At 40.4% G+C, this 21,733-nt stretch overlaps 1 protein-coding gene across 1 annotated transcript in view; it reads left to right on the forward strand.

Annotated features, from left to right (window-relative positions):
- The window catches only part of sema3bl (sema domain, immunoglobulin domain (Ig), short basic domain, secreted, (semaphorin) 3bl), a gene marked incomplete at both ends in the record, with an annotated part of 55,754 nt that extends 42,005 nt beyond the window's left edge, over window positions 1–13,749 (forward strand). Inside the window, 6 exons of the mRNA XM_079226682.1 lie at window positions 4,162–4,393; window positions 4,528–4,619; window positions 4,908–4,949; window positions 5,059–5,284; window positions 7,743–7,873; window positions 13,237–13,749. Coding sequence (XP_079082808.1) covers window positions 4,162–4,393; window positions 4,528–4,619; window positions 4,908–4,949; window positions 5,059–5,284; window positions 7,743–7,873; window positions 13,237–13,749 — 1,236 coding nt within the window. The remainder of the gene's footprint in view (window positions 1–4,161; window positions 4,394–4,527; window positions 4,620–4,907; window positions 4,950–5,058; window positions 5,285–7,742; window positions 7,874–13,236) is intronic.
- Window positions 13,750–21,733: the final 7,984 nt, after the last annotated feature.

The following is a 21,733-nucleotide window of genomic DNA, read 5'->3' on the forward strand; positions in this document are numbered from 1 at the left end:
ACATCACCTCGAACCCAACATTTATTTAGATGTTTTGATTGAACAACCCAAACTGTAATTAAAACATAATGTACTTACCGTGGTCAGGAAGCTCAATCATATTTTCATCATTTATTTTATTTATCAGGGGAACAACATATATCCAGTAAACCTGTGAGATTTAGACAATACAAACTATTGAATCTGTACTAAATATGTCAAACACTGCAATGTTATTTTGGTTGGATTAACAAGAACACCTCAGCTCGTTTTCAAACACAGCAGCAGCACAAACTACAGCCTGAAAAAATTATCATAGAACACTTTCAACAAAATTTGAACATTACAACCTTAATTAAGGTCTTAGTTGCAGGACTTGGTTTCAGCTCGGCGTACCTAATAGATCAACCACCATCATGACTGTACCTAAAACACGTCTTTTGTAGGCGAATGTAATACAGTTGGGTATAAATGTAATTCATAGGAGCGGTTGCTCAGGCCTACTGCGTGTGCTAGAACAGAAAACGGGGATACGACCATGAAAAATGAGGCGTAGAAAAGTTTCATATCAGTAAAGTAAACTACTGTATGTGGCAGTGCAGCTGGGCCGAATATACACAGCACAGAGCCGTCTCCTGGTTTACCTCCCGACTCTCAGAGGAGCTCTGTCACATTCTCTCAACCACATCACTGTAATTCAGACTCGTTATGCACACAAACACACACACGTGTAAAGGCAACACACACACACACAGCGCATGCAATTCAGCCTCATTACCGGAGAGCAGGAGGGCATATGGAGGCAGAAGGAATATGAATATGTGAGAAAAGAAAAGACACCGCTGTGGTTTCACTCTGCTGACTCTTTGATTAACAGGAATGTCTTGGCCCAAAACTGAGTGTGTGAGAGAGAGAGAGAGAGAGAGAGAGAGAGAGAGAGAGAGAGAGAGAGAGAGAGAGAGAGGCAGATAAGGAGGCACAGATGTGAAGGAAAGAAGAGTGAGAAGATAGACAGTTTCTCACTAACAGATTAATTAAAAGTAATTTAATGAAGAATGGCTTGCTATCGTTCATGAATGTTTAGCTGGAGTGAAAATAATATGGCCCTATTGTCTTGTAAAATAAATATAATGACCAAGATTTTTATTGTCTCACTTGCACAATGTAAAGGAATATATATATATATATATATATATATATATATATATATATATATATATATATATATATATATATATATGCATACATATACATATATATAGATATGCATACATATACATATATATATATATATATATATATATATATATATATATATATATATGCATACATATACACACACACACACACACACACATATATAATATATATATATAATAGTTGCAAAAATATATTCAATCATTTACCAACATCTCGACATGTCAGTACTGTCTCACTTGCACCAGACAGACCATTAACTTTTTCATTGCAACTTTAGACTGTAATATCTATCGTCTCCTTACTCACCTGTCAAAACGTAACCTGGACTGGAAAATACAAGCTCAGTTGATGCGAGAAAGATTTTGTGGATTTATCCTCCAAGATATTTATCTTGGATTGAAACATCACTGCACATGGTGTCAAAACTCATTCTGTAATAGAGGAAATGATGGGATGTCCTTGGCTGCAGATTTATCAAAGCTTTATTGGTAATCCTACCTGGACCGAACTTTGTCTCAGGAATGTTAACTGCCTTCTCTGGTTCGACATATGAAATTAAAGGATATAATCAATGTTCTTAAATCAAACAGAGGATTCTGCTAACTTCTTAACTTTTAAAAAACAATCCCCCCTAGGGGGGGCAGACTGAGCGATTGTTATATAAAACTGTAAATCATAGCTTGTTTTATGAAAAAAGAGCCCAAAAAAGGTGCTTTTTTTCTAGGTGGACCTGAAACCTTTTAATTTTTTTCTGTGTCATCTTCATTTACTCTTAACCAGTAACATATAGACAGATATGTACACATCTGAACAACATCTCACATGTGTACCTTTTATTATAACAGCCAAATTATTCAAATATCCCTAGTGGTTGCAGAGATACACCCTTTTTAGTTTGGGTATGCAATTTGAGGAAAGGGCCTAAAAATAGGTTGGTGTTCTATTGTTTACTATGTCGGTTTGCCAAAAAGTCAAAATCCCTTCCTCCCAATTTGTGTTGTTTTCTTCCACTGCACCGGCAATTAAGTAACAGTAGCAACCAGTGAGCATTTTATTGGTCCCTGATTCATGCAACATAATCACATTGTAAATCACAGTGGGCTCAGTTGTGTTTGTGCTGAACGTAGAGCAATTGCAGAAGAGTAAAAACTAGAGAGGGTCCTGTGAAAATGAGGAAAGTCACTTTCCAGGATTTGAGCCTCAGCTAATCTGGCTCTCCTCCGTTTGTTATAATGGAGTCATTTCATTTTAATGCAATACAAACAGGCTTTTTACAATGCACAATGTGTCTGCTGAACATGCTCACCTCCTCGTTCGCCGTCATTAATCCTCACTTGGCTCCCAGTTGGAGATTGAAAGCAGTCGACTTGCTGCAGCAACGTTTGAATGAGTGGACACTTTGGAGCTGTTCCATTTTAGGTTTTAGGTGCAGATGAGGAGTAGTTGAGTGAGCAATTTAAAACACTCAAGGATGTGCATTAGAAACTACATATGTATGAGTGTTGAGGAAATCTTATATAAATACATGTTGAAAAACAAATAGTCCTGGCAGTTCCTAATGGGAAGTACAAAAGATCGTGTCGTTTAGTTTCCGTTTGTGTAAATAACAATGATGTTGATTTTGGCGCACGTCTTACTCACAGCTTAGGTCAACATCACAGTTCATGCAAGAAAAGTCCACCCATGAATGTACATTTTAAGGAAACATTTTAAAGAAGCATTTATAGCCAGCGAGTTGGATAAGGAGCTTGGATTTGCTGACACATTCCACACCTTCCATCAATGGTTTGTGCAGATTTGAGTCGAAAGTCCCCGCTCAGTTAAGATCCCCCCCCTTCTGAAATGGAAATTGAATCCAGACCATTAAAGAGCTATTGTGTGGATCAGTTTCTGTTGTGACAAGGAGGAGTAACAATATTTCTACCATATGGAAGCACGGGCTGGAATAGCAATATTGAGATTTATAAAAATACCGAGCAGTCAAATGACAAACTGCTCTCTCGAGACTCTCGTCGATCTCCCAGCCTTAATTCATGATAATTGTCAGCTCATGACTTTGACATATGTTTTCATTTTAGGCAGTCACTGCTGCTGTGTTATTTTTCTGTACTTAAAGTACAGAAAAGCAACACATCCCAACCTTCTCCTTTAAAAAACTGTTGTTAGGCCTCTCAGGTAATTTTTTTTTATATTTCAAAGTTTTAGTGAAATTACTAATCACCACAGAGCAGCTACGAGCATCTCACAGTCATATTTCCAAGTGATGCATCCCAAAAGCAGCCTTTGCGTAGTGCGTTCTTTGGCCAAACAAGACAAGATTGGAGTCTTGAAAACCCAGACAGAAGCTCTGTGAAGATTCAGTTTTCAGGAGGGTAAATCGGCTTTCAATGGAGGAAGAGTTTAACAAGCCATCAGTCAAGATGAGCCTAATACTTCGGAATAGAACAATTAACGTTTTCTTACTCACTCAAAAGTGTCATATGATTTACATGCATGCCTTATTGGACAGCGTTCGACCCTTTTAATTCTTTGAGGATACAGGTGGTGCAGTATCGCAGCCAAGTACCATCACATTAATGTTCTCATTACTACAGGAACACAAATGGGAGGATTTTTAACCAACAACAAACTCGGCCTCCATAGAGCTGTTTCCAAACACATAACTTTACAACTGTGGTTTTGAACTTTCATCTAAAGTTTTCAGGCACCATAAAACAGCTAATGAGGGTTCTCCGAGGAGGCGCCAAGACCATGATTAGGTCTCATTTCTTTTGGGAGAACTATCAAGATGGTCATGTTGGGGATGGGCAGAATGTTGCTCCATCTCTGTCGCCATCTATTGTCTCTCTTCCGGTGTAGCGTCTGCATTTAGCCAGCCAAAGATTTTACCATCATACTTTTACCCCAAATTATTTTTTAAAACTCTTCTCCCTTTCCCTTTGTTTCTCCACACCCCTCTCATCCCTCCCATCGCCTCTCCAGTGCCCGAGCAAAATCACCAACCAGCCAGGCAGAGAATTTGGCAGCACGAAGGACTTCCCTGATTCAGTGCTGCAGTTTACCCGCAGCCACCCATTGATGTGGAGGCCGGTGTATCCCGCTCTGCGCCAGCCTGTGCTTGTAAAGGCAAACATTCCTTACAAGCTGAAACAAATCGTGGTGGACCGGGTCGAGGCAGAGGACGGGCAGTATGACGTTATGTTCATTGGCACAGGTAATACGAGTGTGTAACGAAATCAAGCCCTGTGGGGAACCTGGATTATTGCGTTAGAGAATAATATGCGATAACATGAAACGATATGTTCCTGTTCTTTAACTTTGTCACTGATATGTGTTTGTATCTTTCAGATGTTGGCACGGTATTAAAGGTCCTAGCCCTGCACAGTGGAAACAGCCTGGAGACGGAGGAGGTCACACTGGAGGAGCTACAAGTCTTCAAAGTACGTTTTACCCCATCACGTGTCTTTTTATTCTCTCTGTTCTCCATTTCCCCCCCCCACCCCCATATTGTTTTTTTTAGTCCATATTGAAGAAGCAGCCATTCATCATATTTATTTCACTAAGTCTCTTAACCCTCTTTGTAGTCAACGGATAAGGAACCACAGAGATGTCTTGAAAGAAAAACCTTTTCACATCATTTCTCCTCATTCTTCAGAAATAATGATGTTCAATAATGAATGCATTGCTTTTCTAATTGTGAAATACCTGAATCATTTTCATTGTTGCAGGTGCCAACTCCAATAACATCGATGGACATATCTGTGAAAAGGGTACGTTAACCTGACTGCTATTACTAACTAACGCTCACTTCTATTATCTTATTGTTCCCAACATCTTGTCTTACGCCTGTTTTTCTCCTCCCATCATGATTTCAAACAGCAAGCCCTGTACATCGGCTCTCCAGCTGGTGTGGCGCAGGTTAAGCTGCATCGCTGTGAGACTTATGGGAAGGCCTGCGCTGAGTGCTGCCTGGCCAGAGACCCATACTGCGCCTGGGACGGGTCATTGTGCGCGCAGTATGCGCCCAACAGCAAACGCCGCTACCGCAGACAGGACATCAGGCACGGAAACCCTGTGCTACAATGTGTGGATCAGAATCTGAGTGGTACGTGTGACCTATTTAAACTCTTTGTTTCTGCCTTCTTTTTGGCTGGGTCCAGTGAATTCCTGGAGGCTTGTTGCAACTGTGAGGTTCCCAGGCAACCAGCGGAGACTAGACTCCAGGATGTCACAGCACCAGGCCAAATTATAGTCCTTTCTAGACAACTTTTAGTTTTTACACTTTTTTGGGATGAATTAAACAAACAAGACATCAACATATTAATTAATGAGCTTTAGAGATCCTAATAGTCAGACTTACCGTCACTGTTAGACACACAGCCAGACCAGATGTTTCCACTTGCTTCCAGACTTTACGCTAAGCTAACAAGCTGCTGGCTGTAGCTTCACTTTTACCATAACGATATGAGAGTGGTATTACTCTTCTCATCTAATCCTCAGAAAGCATTTCTCAAAACCTCAATCGCAAATGATATCTTCAATACTCTGTACACAAAGAAAGATGCAATCTGAAATACAAACCTCAGATGTAAAAATGCAGAGGTCTATATAAATGGGGATTTGGAGACACTGTAAGTTTTCCAAAATATCAAACTATTCTTTTAACATCACAGACAAATGTCACACTACAAGTGGTCAAAGTTGTTATAAAGGGTGGGTGTATTAGAAAGATTCAGGTTAGGATGCGGCCTCTGCTCCACCATTTAGAATTGGAGAGAAAAATTGAGAAAGGAAAAGGAAAGCTGAATTATGAGAGATGACTCAAGTAAACAACCCAAATTACTTCTAAATATCCCACAAGACGTCAGTGAATGTCATGTTCTGAACTTTTTGTGAGCAAAGTTGTGTTAGTAAAGTCTGTGAGGATCAGGAATCAGATTTGTACTGGCAGTTTATCTAAGACATATGCTGTAAAGGATAGAAAAAAGAAGAACAACATGGATAATTACATTGTACACCAGATCGTACAACCTTTTGGGCTTTTGAGACATTTAGATCTCCATATTTTTGCCGTCATCCTCAAAAACCTTGGAAGATATAGGAAGACAGAATGAAAGATGATGGTGTGTTTGAGAGCTGAGATTGACAGATGAACTCAAACTGAGGTTATGTAAAGCCATCGGCAATCCTATCAAAAAGTTATAACAAACAAAAAAGTAGAAAGACGAATGAGCAGGAGAAAATAGATATTAGATGTGAAGGTCTTCATTTCATGTATGAAAAAGTGTGAAGGCAGACCAAAAAGAGAACAAAAAGAACAAAGCTGTGAAGACAGAGAAGAAAGGATGTGTGCATATGTTGGATGTGTGTTGGCTTTGAGTGTAGGTACGGCACTGAGGTGATGAAATATGCTGCCTCGATATGCGGCCTGTGGATGAACCCACGTTTCATGAGGTGTCTTTGTGCCAAGGTGTTATAATAGTAAAAGTCCCAGAGGTATGTGTTGTCTTTGCTCAGATTGAAACGTCATTCTATAACTTTAGACGTTCTCTATTTGTTAGAGATTCTTCACAAACTTTTCGCAAGGTACAGGAACAGATACTGCCTGGTTTACCAACTATGTGCCCAGACCACTTTCGTATCCCACTGATAGCATCTGAATTTGCGGTTCAGGTTGCAGCTAGACGTTTTTAGAAAAGCTTTTTTATTTTCTTGCTGAGAGTTTGACTCTCTTAAAAGGTAAAGCCAGCAGCCAGTTAGTTTAGCTTTGCAGAACGACTGCCAACAGGGGTAAAGAGATCGCCTGGCTCCGCCTGCCTCGAGTTTCAGCGCCTTTAAAACTCGTCACGGTGTGGGCGATAAATATGCCGTAATAAAGTGATACAACCGGCATAAAGACAATTTAAAGTGCATAAAAATACAACTCACCATTACGCCGAATTAATGGGAGCCCTGAGCTTGTTTCTCTGCAACACGCCGGTCCTATCTCGGGGTGATGGGAGACAATAACACCTGACGTGTGTTGTTTGTGTCAAGTCTACTCCGTAATTTAAGCCCGCTCACAAAGACAGGATGTTGTAAATGGAAGCAGGTTTTCAGAGCTTTTTTAGCGATCTCAGGGTATTCTTCCTTGATTTTAATCTAGAACACCAGCAGAGTTGAAACAGACTTTTAAGTTTCATTTTTGGGGTAATGTATCACGTAACCTCTTAACATGTGTCAAGAGGTTACGTATGAGATTACGCACAGACGGATGCATCCGGTCATTTTTCAAAATATATATATTTCCAACCTTTATTTTCATTAATTCTTTCTGTGCGGCCCCAGTGCCAAGGGACCCACGTACCGGTACCGGGACGCAGCCCGGTGGTTAGGGACCGCTGATTTAGATAACATCTTCTATTTTTGTCTTCACCACTTAATTCAGTTGGGGATGCGTAAAACTGTCTCAAATGCACATGGTTCATACTGGTGCGAGAACTTTAGGCTTACTTGGTGGATGCTTACATACATGTTTTGCACACAGTCTGCATTTTCATTCAAATAATCTCTCTATCCACCAGAGGACATTGACGTGACAGAAGACAGAGTGGTGTATGGGACCGAGAACAACAGCACCTTCTTGGAGTGTGTTCCTCGCTCCCCACAAGCTACCGTTACCTGGCTCGTCCAACGAGATGACCGCAAGGAGGAGGTAAGATGATAAATGATAAGTAAAGAACCATCGGATGAATCGATCAAGAGTGTGGTAGTAAAACATATATATATATATATATATATATATATATATATATACACATATATATATATATATATATATATATATATATAACAATGATAATGGGGGCTTTGGGAGACAGATGACGGGAGGAACAGCCAACAGTGGCCGGAGTAATTGCCCTTTCAAGTGAGATTTGTGTGTGAATTTGGCAAGCGGTTGACACATTCAACAGCAATTTGACATATGGTTTAAATTAAGCAGTTCAATTTCAAAGCAAAATGCACAACCACTCTTTCTATCCGAGTCAAATCCTGACAGTGTGCCACTGAAAGCTGAAGTGTCACTCAATGTTTATCTGCCACTGTGACTTAAACACAGCGATGCAAAGTCTTTTTAAGACGGCTTAGAAAGTGAAGTTGCTACAGGTGCCCACACCCAAAGTAATCATTCACTTGTTTTAGGGTATGTTTCTCCAAGCTTAACCAAGGGCCTCAGCCAGCCATCCAAGTATAAAGGCATTACCACTCCTCTCCATTTCGTGCAAATAAACATTTGGCTGCCAATCCAGCTGACAAGGCTGCCGTGTTTATGTTGGCACGGAGGGATAGATCGACACGCGGAGGAATGGAATTTGAAGGGGGGGAGGTAGGAGGTGGATACAGACGATAATTTATAAATGAATAGATGAGAGACTTGGGGTGTGGTAAGGGAAAAAAAGAGAGACTGAGAAGAAAGAAAAAGAGACAGTGACTAGATTGTTTGGTGCATTCTTGCTGAGAAAACAGCACAAAGACCCCAGTTCGCCCTTTCTTTTCTCATTCTATGAAGTGGACTAAATGATCCTCTCCAACATATTCCTCATATACATTTTATAGTGTGTTTGATACAAACACCCTATAAAATAGACAGCAACAGTTTTGACAATAATGTACCAAGACGTCTATCATCAGAATAATTTAAAAGAAGCTACAGAAGGGGGCTTTAAATTCCTTCTTTGTCACTGGGTTATCACTTATCCACTTAAAATATCTGCATTTATAGTAAAAAGGAATTGGAAATTTGATATACACCTCAAAAGCACATTTCTTGTAAATGCAATCATTTGTGATATTCAATTTTGACATTTTCAAATAATAAAATAAAAAAATAAAAAAATCTTGACACCCTAGAAGAAAAATATTTTCAGCGCACTACTGTCCAATCTTGCCGTATACTACAGTATTTATCCCTTTTTCAGTTGACTCCAAGTTCACCCATTACTCTTCAAAAGCAACATTGCGTCTACTGTTTAGGGAAAAAAAATACGTAGACATCATAGATTCGTGATTATATTCAGGGTGGAAGAATAAGAAGAAGAGTAAATTTGTGAAGACAATTTTCATTGGACTCGAAACGAAGCACCGAAGTGGACCGAGCACCACCTGCTACTCCACAAGGCCTTCAAACACCGCAGCGGACGCCGTAGTCCATGCTGCCCCTGTGGCTCACTGAACAAGGTAACATAGATGTTATCAAAGTCAGCATTACTGTGTTCAGTCGCTTTGTGTTGGATTTACATTGTATTGTATTGAGTCTTTGACGATAATGTGACTTGTTAACTGCATGTGGCACGCATGACGCTTCCAGCTAACTTTAGCTACCATACCTTAACGTTACTCTCGAGTCACAACATTTTATATCTTTAAAGCACGTTAGGCTGCAATATAAAGATGATAACTTGCAGCATATGAGTTTAGACCTGCAGCATACATTTGCACATGTCAGGCAGATGCAAACTTTGTGGACATTAGGATTTGAAAGTAAGCAACCTTACTTCAAGCAGTGTGCAAGAAAGCTGCATAACTTCAAAACCCTTTGTGTAACTCTTGCTGAAAGACATCAGCTTTTGCAGTCTTTCCTAAGTGCTGGGAGTCTATTCCCACCATCTGTTGTGGTAGAGAATGGAACTGAATTGAACGTGGGAGACTACAATGAGACAATAAGACCGTCAGTTGCTCATCTAAACTTTGATCCTCGAAATACCCTCATTAGTCATAATGTGACCGTTAAGGGACATATAAGAGCAACATGTTTGTTGTGGTCGGTCATAATGATGATGGCCTAGTAGTAGAAAAAAAATGCTGTCATTCATAAGAATTCAGCAGTGTACTTACGATAACACTTCTCACATTACACCATGACAGGGAGCCTACCATTGTGTCAGTCGAGGAGAGCGACTTGATACTACCCACTGCCTAAATATTCAGTTTGGGGCATGTATTTTCTAACTCTTCACCATTCTGTGCCCACATTTTAGATTCATGTCATCCATCGGTGAGCAAGTAAAGGTCATCATCCTCAAAGTTTGGCCCTACCTGTGTGAGGATACTCAACAACAGGTTATCACTGTACTTGAAAGCTCTGGTGTGGAATCAATAGAATATCTCAAATATGTGCAGCAGAATGAAATCAGAGACCTTTTGCCTGTTATACAGCAACGGAAACTTCTGGAAGCATTCAAAATGTGTAATTATTATCAAATTAGTGAGTTAGTTGTTTTCCTGTTCAGTTAAAGCTACAGTATTTAGTTAAAAAAAAAACAATACTGTTTACACTACGCTGACATATGCAGTGAACTGTCACAGTTCAGCTTCCATTTTCTCGCACACTTAATCAGTTCATTGAGTGCACCTGTTTGTCTCACCTCTTCAGCTCAATCACACTCACCTGCCCACGCTGCTGCACCTACTCCATTCAGTATGCAGGTGCATCTCAATGAATTAGTATATCATCGAAAAGTTAAGTCTATTTATCCATGACCGTCATCTGGACAATGATTGTGTAGCCTACTGAACCAGACAGAGACCATTTATAGGCTCAAGAAACCTACTAAACCAGACTGAGAGACCATTTAAAGGCTCAGGAAACCTTTGCAGGTGTTTTCAGTTAATTAGCTGATTACAACACTGAACTTATTCACAATATTACAATTTTCGGAGAATGAATGTGGGATTATTAGCTGTAATGCTGCATTGAGACCAAACGCGTTGTGAATTTGATGCCCGAGTAGATTACATGCAAAGTCAATGCACAGCCGCAAATGTTCTACCGGGCGGCGTGAATTCCCGCAAGTTGAAATGTTTCAACTCGGGCGAAAAATTTGCGTGGCGTAGGCCAATCAGCGTTGAGAAGCTTGGCCCGCCATCACTGCCAGCCCGTTGTTATTGAATCAAAGGGCTGCTGGTCCACCTGAAGTAGCGGTCGTAGCCGCCCGCCATTCAGTCGTTGTTGTGAGACTACGGATAATATTATGATCCTAATATCCAGATATTCTAATTCATTGAGATGAACCTGTAAGCCCCAGCTTCACTCAGTCACTGCCAGAGTATTCTTGTGTTTTGCCAGACCATCCAGCACAACATCAATTTGAATACGAGACAAAGATTGTAAAAACTAATGTAATATACTTTACTTAAATGTGTCTGTATTGTATATGTTTCAGAAACTACTACAGTCACACTTGACGTCCAAATCTCAACACAATGACTCAACACATACCGTCTTTGGTCCCCAGTCCATTGCCTTGTTCTACTTTATCTTCACTATCAAGCTATTAACGAGCATCATCACTCATCACAGTGTACTTTGAAGCAAGTGAGCCAAACAGCCAACATGTCCAGTAAATGGTACAAAAACGTTAAAGTTCCATGGGCTCAAATGCCAGGGGAAGTGTCAGCCATTGCCAACAGCAAGAGACTTGCTCCTGACAAGCAATGCCAGATGACGCAAATCATTGTGGATGAAATTCGAAAGTATTTCGAAATAGTTTTGCCGATATGACAGCGTCATCATTGATGGGGGCTTTACTTCACTCCTTTCTCAAGTGAAAATACGAACTGAGAACATAAACCGTGCAGGGACATTGAAACAACTCAGATCATGAAACTGCGGAAGCCAAATGATTCTTACGGATGCTCACAATTTTAGCCGGAACTGCCACCGGAAGAAACCACAGAGACAGTGGAGCAGAAGCGGCAACAATTGCTCAACATCTACAGACAGGAAGGTATTCACGGTGGTGACAAGGCAGAAGTGATAAACCTCATGAAAACAACATTCTGTCTTCAGCGAAGCCACATTAATCAGACAAAGATTTCAGAATGCAGTGAGTGGCCTTACCTTTTTACCCATTTACTGTCACTACGAGTTACAGACTGACATTAACGCGTTGCATGTTTTTGAGCTATCCATTGAACGATGTGAAAAAGTAATCGAGAAGCAACTGCTAATCCCCACGTGGCCACCCTTATCAAAAACCTCCTGGACTTTGAGTGGGGCGTTATGTAGCCCACAGCATATCTCCACAATGGACCTCACATAGGAAGGAGAGCTAGCACACTGCATCCTGGTGGTCTTTTCTCCTCCGGTAACAAGTTTTAAAATTGTGTTCTGTTCAGTTCTATCGTTAAATGTGCAGTTCCAGATTGTTTTCTTTTACAAATTGTTGTTGTTGAGTTTTATATAGATTGTTGAGAATGTGTTTAACATGATTCAGTGTTCTGGTCTGATTGTATTATACAAAAATGTATTTAAAATGTTTTTTTGCTATTGAATGTAACATTTGCTTTAATGTATCCAATTTTATAATGGTACTTTTATTGTTTGTATTTTTCCAAAATGTGATCACTGTAGAATTGTTGTTGAATGTGTTTGACATTGCATTGGCTTTAATAAAATCATTTTATTGTAAAGCCATCTCTTGAGTTGTTCCTATGCTAGCAATTTTCAGGGGTTTTATTTTTAAATGTAACATTTTTAAATCATTACCTTCTGGCCGCCGTGTCACTGTAAATATACATTCTACAGTACTTTAATACATTTTACGGTAATGAACTGTTCATGGGCATTACAGTAGGAACAGTAAAATAACAGTATAATTCCTTTTCTATACAGCACTGTACTGTAATATTTAACAGTTGTAAATTACAGGAGGTATGCTGTAAAATTACAGTTGAGTGCTGGAAACTGTAGCTGCCAGCTGTTTCCTGTAATTTAACGGAAACATTTGTTACAGGGTTGGCTCGCAACTTTGCAGACTCTTTGCTGCTTATAGGTGTCAAATATATCTGCGTTCCAACTGCTTCTTTTGTAATGTTGCAACAATGTGACTGCAAAATCACTGTCCAATGCGAAACAGAACTATATGTGGATTTTACAGCAAAATTCAAATGAATGTCACAGATTCTTCCATTAATTCTTGTTTTTCTCTGTATCATGTCTTAACATTTTAACAGTATTATTGTTCCATCATGTATAAAAGCAAAACAATAGACATATTCTCTCTCTTGCTCACCCAGGTGAAGCTGGACGAACGTGTGATGTCTACGGAGCAGGGCCTCCTGTTTCGTCGTGTCTTCCGCCAGGATGAAGGCGTGTACATCTGCCGCTCTCGAGAGCATGGCTTCACGCAGACCCTGGCCCGCCTCGCCCTCGAAGTCCTCCAGGGGGACATTGTGGACGAGCTCATGGCCCGCGACGCCGCTGGCCTCTCTGACTCGTTCAAAGACCGGTCCACAGGGGGCTACAGGGCCTGGATGCCCTGCAGTGCCTACAGCAGGAGCGGCTCATCGAGCCAAATTGGCCAATCGCGTACATGGTTCAAGGATATCATGCAGCTGATTGGGCCGTCCAACCTGCCGCACGTGGAGGAGTACTGCGAGAGGATGTGGTGCAACGACAAGCTGAGGAGGAAACACAAGAGCATGCTGGAGAAATATCGCCAAGCGCAGGAGAGCGCCAGGAAGGCACGAAGCAAGAGCTCCGGCGAACGCAACCGGACACCGAGAGATCTCAGCGCATGGGAGGAGTAACGGAGAGAAAGCGAGCGGAGAAAGGGGAGAAGAAGGGACAAAGATTACAGTACAGGACAAAATGAATGGGGCAGAAAAAATGGTCAAGGCTTCATCTCCCAACAGTTGAAACGTTGGCACTATGTCTAAGAATGAGGTCAACTGCTTTGGCCATTAAACCTAACGAATGGATTTCAACTCAAATCAGTGTATGTGTAGATCGGGTGTTAGGGGCCTGGTCTGGAAAGGGCCCCAAAACAAAGAGGCGTTGCCGTCTTGAAAGACGGCACAAAAAGAAACTGCGACTGAACTGAACAGGTTGTTGCTGTAAAGAATTTAAAAAAAATCTTGATTACCAAGAACTCCTCCTGCTCTCACACACTTTTGCCATTGTATACTTTTACAGTTGAACATGGCTGATACTGCTTTGATTTTATCAAGTCATTTAAAAGCTTTACACATCTCAGATTTATGAAATGTACATATGCCTGTGGACTGACTCTTTGATGAACACTTGGTGTTTGCTCTTGGCTAACGGGCTTGAAAAAGAGAGCGACATTGCATTTACTTACTCTGCATCTTTGGACTTCAAAATAGCCAGTTTGTGTATGTCAGTGTATGTGTCCATGTGTGTCAGATCAAGTGCAGCTCTTACACAAACATGGACACATACACTTCCTTTCCATTAGTTTTTTGTCACAGTGAGGCAATACCTGGATTCATCTCCGTCTCATGTAGTATTTACCGGTCAATGTTTCTAGCCTTGCTCTGCACTTGGCATTTTTATAATGAAATATTTATGTGTGACTCTAGCTCAAGACATAACTGAGTTTGCAGTGTATTTATAAGAGGCATATGCAACCAATGCACCCAGGTTAAGACACTTATGCCGCATTTCCACTGCATGGCACAGCTTGACTCAACTTGCTTGGGACTGTGACGCGAGTAAATTACATGCAAAGTCAATGCACAGAAGCGAATGGAGGAAAACAACGCAAATTTCCGCCGAGTGAGTTGAAATTTTTCAACAACAAAAAATGTGCGTGACGCTGTGTTGTGAAAGCCAATCAGTCCGGCCGTTGTTGAGTCAAACTGGCTACTGGTCAGCCTGAAGTAGCGCTGGAAGCGGCAGTCACTAAGACGCAGGCTCTGGAGGAGTCGGTGAAATCCACCGAGCGGTGTGCGGCTACGGATAATATTATGACCCCAGACACGAGGGCGTTTGATGTTCCGACGTTTGTGGAATTACCACAACAAGTACAAAGCAGGAATAGTAGTTATTTCCATGGTGGAAATGGTAACTGTTTTTACAGAGATAAGCAACGCCACCTTTCCAGCCGAAAAATTTGCTTTTTGTGTAAACGCAGCATTATGCTTCCGCACCAGCCATTGCTATGGCAAGAGGCATAATGTTTTCGGGTTGTCTCTACCATTAATGTGAGCGCAATAGCACAAGCATTAACTTGGACTCAAGGATGAATTTATTACATTTTTTGGTCCGTGTGACCACAGAAAACACATTTGGCCACAACTCAAGAATCCATATTCTAATTATGAATTGATGACATTTTGGACCAACATGGATGTCATCTGCAACTCAAATATTTGACACAAAAAATTACTAAAGTAACAAATGTATGAGCAAACTGTTTGAAAATAAATATTATCTGAAGGCCGACTGGCTGGATGGGATGACCTCGTTTGAGGTTCCAATTGAGATGAGCTGATACTATAAGTTGGAGTTAAAACCCTGCAGACCACTGATCGGTCAGAGAAGATCGTCACTAGGACTACGTTGTGCTCTCGGGAGTATGGAAGTTACTGTTTGATTACCGAGTACCGTGGAACGTCACAGCAGTGTTGTGCGAGCAGATAACTCTGAGGGGACACAATCTGCAGTGGAAAGGAAATTGAGAAAAAACACCAGTTACCAAAAGCGAGTCGAGCCCAACCATGCAGTGGAAATCAGAGGCATCACACTCACACTCACACACACATTACACTGAATGCATGAGCTCAAATGCTCAAACTGGAAGCTACCATGAGACGACTGTTGATGGTTCAACAGATTAAAGGCGCATTGCTTTATTGTTGAGATTCCCCCTCCACCGACCCTTAAAGGCATATTTCACAGTGGCTTATTTTCATGCTTTTGGGCGCATACCGTAACACCTCCTGGAATGTACCTAATGGCCCTGTTCAAGTGCTCATATTTGCTTCCATGGGAATGCTTCTGAACCTCAACTCTGTCTGTGAGACATTAACACCCATCCAGTCGGCCTTTAGATAATAATTATTTTCAAACAGTTTGCTCATGCATTTGTTACTTTAGTATTTTTTTTGTATAAAATATTTGTTTAGTCTAAAACTAAAGAGTTACTGTGGCTTTATTTAAAAAATACTCAAAAAGCATCCATTCTGCTTTGTAAACACTGGTTTTATGATGGTTCATGGTTTGAACACATGGTAATCCACATTATTGTACTCACTTTTGTTGTTAAAATATAACCATTATGGCAACTATCCAAAATAGGTTTTCCTCCTACAGGAAAAAAGTGGGGAAGAGAATGGACTGTTGATTTATTTAATAAACCAGGTCAAAGCAGTGAAGAGACAGGACAGGCAGGGTGAGATGTATACATTGTAACTGAAATAAAGTCGAACTTCAGATGTAAAAAAAAAACTATAGAGAAATGGAGAAAGACAGACAGTGGGAGAGGAGAACGAATGCCAAGCTTCAGTCAAAGTACTGAGTGTGTGTAGAGGTCAGTGAGATATTTCAGAGCTTCAGTAATTCAATATAAAAGATCAAAAATAATCATAAACTGAAAAATAAATCAATTGTGAATATTCTTTAAGCCTAAGTTTAAGAGTTGCTTTTAAACCTTTGAACTATACATACATACATACATACATACATTATATATGTAACAATAAGAAGATATTAAAGGAGGATTTGGAATTGAATCACTAGTTTAGTAACCTCTTCTGGCTCCATGGAGGTCAAGAGGAGAGCTGTGCAAATGATTGGTTACATATAGTTCACCTAATAAACAACAAAAGATGCATCTATAATGTGTCCATAATTAAAAGTTGCCAGATTAACTACTTGATATTTATTTAATCTTGCACCTTTTAATCGTTGTCCCTGCACAAGTGGGTGTACATAAGAAATCAAAGCCGATACTATCTACATTTGCACTGTGATAAATTACATGTTGGTGGTCAAGTGGGGAAATCAGCACAGATTAATTTAAAGATAGCTGCAAACCGTCAGATACACAATCAGCTTTTCACAAATAGCTTGTTGCTAATGAGGACCTCCAATATGTCCCCCAGAGGGTGAAACCCATGTAATATTTGTACGTATGGAAGGTGGTATAAATATTCTGGGAGTCCTCTAATTGTTTAAAAGTAACCAGGAAACAACATTAACACCAGTGAACTTGTTAACCTTTATGTAACCTTCATGGCGTGTGAATTACTTCTTAAAGGTCAACAGAAAGAGAGGAGTGAACATGTGGAGAAGCAAGCAGAGAGAGATTTTTATGAAATAAGGTACTATAAGCATCTTGTGAAGGCTGTATTTGGGACTTACAAAATCATAATGCATATTAAAACCCATGTTCCTACAATTCACCAGTATGCAGAGAGTATTTAAAAGGGTGCCATTTATCCCCAGTAAGTACAACCCAATTAAGGATGCATTTTAGTTTATTTTCTTAGTTTGAGGATTTTGAGACTGGTTATCAGACTCCACTAATGGTGTTTTCTTTACAAATATTGCTTCTGATGTTTATCTAAAAGTAAAGAAAATGAGTGTGTGTGTGTGTGTGTGTGTGTGTGTGTGTGTGTGTGTGTGTGTGTGTGTGTGTGTGTGTGATAGGAAGGTATGCATGAGACTAAGAGACCATTGGCAGGAAAATAAAATAATAATCTTTAAAATCACCTTCCTCAAATTTTTATATTTTAGTCTTGCTACATGATTACTTTGTCTGTTCTGCTCTAGTCAATGGAGATGATATTGTGTGTTTATATAATTCTGCATAACTTTAATCAGAAAATTAAAAAAAACGGTGTTTAAGATATAACTATTATAACTACGATTGTAAACTTAAAGTTTGTAAAATTGTAAGTACTAGTTTGCAGCCGAAAAAGCAAATGCTGATAATTTGTTGCAATAATTTGTGCTTTTTTTTCATGTTCAAAGCCTTGAAATGTGTTTTTTGTACAGTTGTACAAAGTGTGTTATGATAGTGCATCTCACATTTTATATTTGTACCTTACTACTCTCAATTTGTCCACTCTTTATAACTAGTTTGTCAATACTTTATACATTTGATCTAAAAACATGTTGAATTTGCAACACTTATCCTGCCTTAATGTCCAAAGTTTTACAGGAATAACACATAATTGATTTATCTTTGACAAAGACTCTTAACGCTCATCAATGTGATCAATGTACTGTGATAGTCATGATTTCAAACCAGCTGATTTCACTGATTAGTTGCGCCTCCTGATTGGAGGTCCACAGTCAGTTTTTGACTGAAAGAAGACACTGCAGGGAAAACAGTCCTGACATTATAGAGTCCTAATTATGGCAACCATGAACTTGGGAGAGTCTGCAGTCCAAGAAATTGCACTAGCCATCATGAACCAGCATGGTTTCCTCACAGAAAACACTTATTACTGAAAATGCAGGCAACAACATGCTCAAAGTAGACTTTAGGCTAAAAGGTTTTAGGATCCTTCGATTTAAAAAAACAATTTGCATCAATTTGAACCGTCCTTTTTATTGTACTGTAAAGTTGTGCTGGTTGTGCGGTCTCTGACGGAGCCTAATTTAAATGCATATTTATGTTATTTAAGTGTCTTTCTACCAAGCATGCTATGTACTTGTATGCAATTTAACAGCATTAAAGTTTTTTTTTTCTTCTAATGTACAGAAGGTGAATCCTGCCTTTTTTTTTTAATACATTTTATTTAAAATTTCATAGGGAGTCTTTTAGTGTTTCTTTGGCAGACTAATGATGCCAGTGACAAACCGACGACAACAGCGGTGCTCTGAAATGAGCCGTTTCTTTAAACTATAACTTGTACTGCACTGAAACAAGACATGCTCTATTCAATACTGAATCAACAATATGCAGGCTGCACACCTGGCATTTCATTTAAGGGTTAAATAGACTGGCTTTATTCCCCATGTCTGTTTTCACTTATTATTTCTGTATGTATGTATGTCTGTCTTGTTTTATACATGTGAGAGCAAGAATGTTCAGTGTTACCTACTGGACATTTAGATATATATATATATATATATATATATATATATATATATATATATATATATATATATATATATATATATATATATATATATATATATACACTTTATTAATCCCCAAGGGGAAATTTCTTGTCATAGTAGCGCCGTACAACTTGAAGATACAAATAAACAAGATAAAATATATAAAGAAGCAACAGGGATGAAAGATATATGGGGTTTATGAGGTCATTTAGTAGAGTGCCGATCTCTGGCAGGTGTGTCTGCAACAACCACTGCCATATTGTGTGATTGAATAAATACACCCCACATTTGGCTTACTCCCTGTATAGACGTCAATGTTCTGTAAAATAAGCAGTGATGTATGCAGGTCATCGGTTTGGAGTTGTCACGTCATACAATCTTCTAAAAAAACGACACTAAATTCATCAAGCCGTTTACCCGCGTAACTGCAACTCTGGATGTTCTGTTAGCTCTTCGCGAACACAACACGTGTGTCAGGCAAAGGTTCTGGTGTTTGTCCTTGCTCTATGTGGGTGTGCACACCCTCAAAAGTGTTCTTAGCAGGAGGAAATGTGAATGTGTGCGTCTGTGATTGCAGATTTACAGACTCTGTGTTGACCCAATACGTTACCCAGTTACTAGGTCTGGCCATGCATGTGATTGGAGGGTAATTGGGCAGTAACAATGGCTGCCTGTCGCTTCAGCAAACAGACCATCTCATAAAATCCAAACCTGCAACCAAACGACCCACTAAACGACTTCACAGCCTGACAATTACCGCAGCCACATAAATGCACACAAGTGCAGGAGGATGCCTGTGCGCACATGCTTCGCACACAGATTTGAGGTTGTGTATGTATTAAGAACCACATACGCACACATGTTTCTACACACTGCCCTGTAAAATCCCTCAGAATACCAATTCTGAAAAGGAAATAAAGTGGTCCCAGTGTTTATGTTGTCCACAGTATGGGTCAAACTTCAAATAAATTGAGGGGGGAACATGGATCAGAACTGGATCACGTGTTGTGGAAGTCCCACAAACGTCGGCACATCAAATGCCCCCGTGTCTGGGTTCATAATATTATCCGTAGTCGCACACAGCTCCGACTCCTCCAGGACGAGTGTCTGAATGAAGCCACTGCCAGCGCTCCTTCAGCGCACCAGCAGCAGTTTGATTAAACGACGGCGGTGGCGACGGGCTGCGTTCCTCAACGCTGATTAGCTTTTGCAACTTCGCGTCGGGCAAATTTACGCCTCATTCGCACCGCCCGGCGAAAAATGTGCGTCTGTGCATTGACTTTGCATGTAATCTACTTGAACGCAGCATAATGTTACCGTGAGCTAAATGTGCTCACTCTGCTAAAGTAAATATGCTATTGCGACACAAAGTTTAGTAGCTAAATACACACCCATCTTCAAATGGATCCCTTCTGTCTGCATATTCCTCAGGGTCTGACGCTCCTGTGTTCTCGTCGCTACTCGCCAAAATCGCCGCCACAGCCTTCGTAGTAAAGTGCGTCGCCATAATCTTCTTTCGGACTGAAAACGCCAGCGTGTTTACAAAGCGTTCATTGGTCAGTTTTTTTTCACAAAATGTCGACAGACATACAAATTGACAAATCACGGTGAAGGTTTTCGTGTGACGAGTACTTTCGGCACCACATCACCCGACACATCTCTGCCCCTATCTCTCTGTGGGAATGGCCTTATAGCTCACAGGAGGAAGGCAACGGAAGCGGGAAGCCTACTGATGCCTCTAGAATGTGTCACAGAGATATGAATATTTACAAAACGTAAATATTGTGCAAAACGCAGATCCACGTCGGAAGTGTTAAAGGAATCTCCTTCAACTGTCAACTTGGACAAGGTCCTCACCTTATAAACTCTTTCTTTGGTGTCTTAACAAGGTTTAGACAGAAGACTGTTGCTCTGATGACTGACAGGCCGGCGCGAATGAGGCGAAAAAGCGTTGCGAGTATTCACTTTTTTGCCAGAGTTGAAATATTTCACCCGATGCCGAGTTGCCAAAAGCTAATCAGCGTTGAGAAACTCGTCCGCCTGAAGGAGCGATGGAAGAGACTTCATTCAGACACTCGTCTTGGAGGAGTCGGAGCTGTGTGCGACTACGGATAATGTTATGAACCCAGACACGGGGGTTTGATGTTCCGACTTCCACAAGTATAAAACAGAACTGGTGGTTATTTCCATGGTGAATGGCGGAAATAGTAACTGTTTTCACGGAGTGCCGTCTGATATTGTTTACATAAATACATGCATGACGGGATGCTGCGTCATGAACGGACAAGGTACTTCACTTTATTAATAAAACAACACGATGCAGTGTAGTTTGTACAAGACGGAAACCACTTTTATTCTCGTTCCACACTTCACTAGAACGTTTCCCCTCTTAAGTAAATCCGCCACCAAAGCCGGTTATACTCCTCCTTCAGCCATTAGTGTTAAAACACTAAACATAACTTCTTTTGTTTCATCATGAACTCTTCTTAATCCTGGCAGCAAGGTAGCTTTCTGTTGTGTTGACAGAAGTTATTCTGGCACACTGACTAATCACAGCGCATGTTAATGGGTCGCTGGGCCTTGTGACGAATCAGACGTCTAGAAGCTTTTTCATCTAGTTTAACCAGGTGTCACGGCCCGGCTCAGGCGCCGCAACAAAGCACACGGGAGACGCAGCGTTCCAAACAAAAAGGTTTT

The sequence above is a fragment of the Taurulus bubalis genome (genome assembly GCF_910589615.1).
Source record: "Taurulus bubalis genome assembly, chromosome: 11".
In the NCBI taxonomy this organism is placed as follows: Eukaryota; Metazoa; Chordata; class Actinopteri; order Perciformes; family Cottidae; genus Taurulus; species Taurulus bubalis.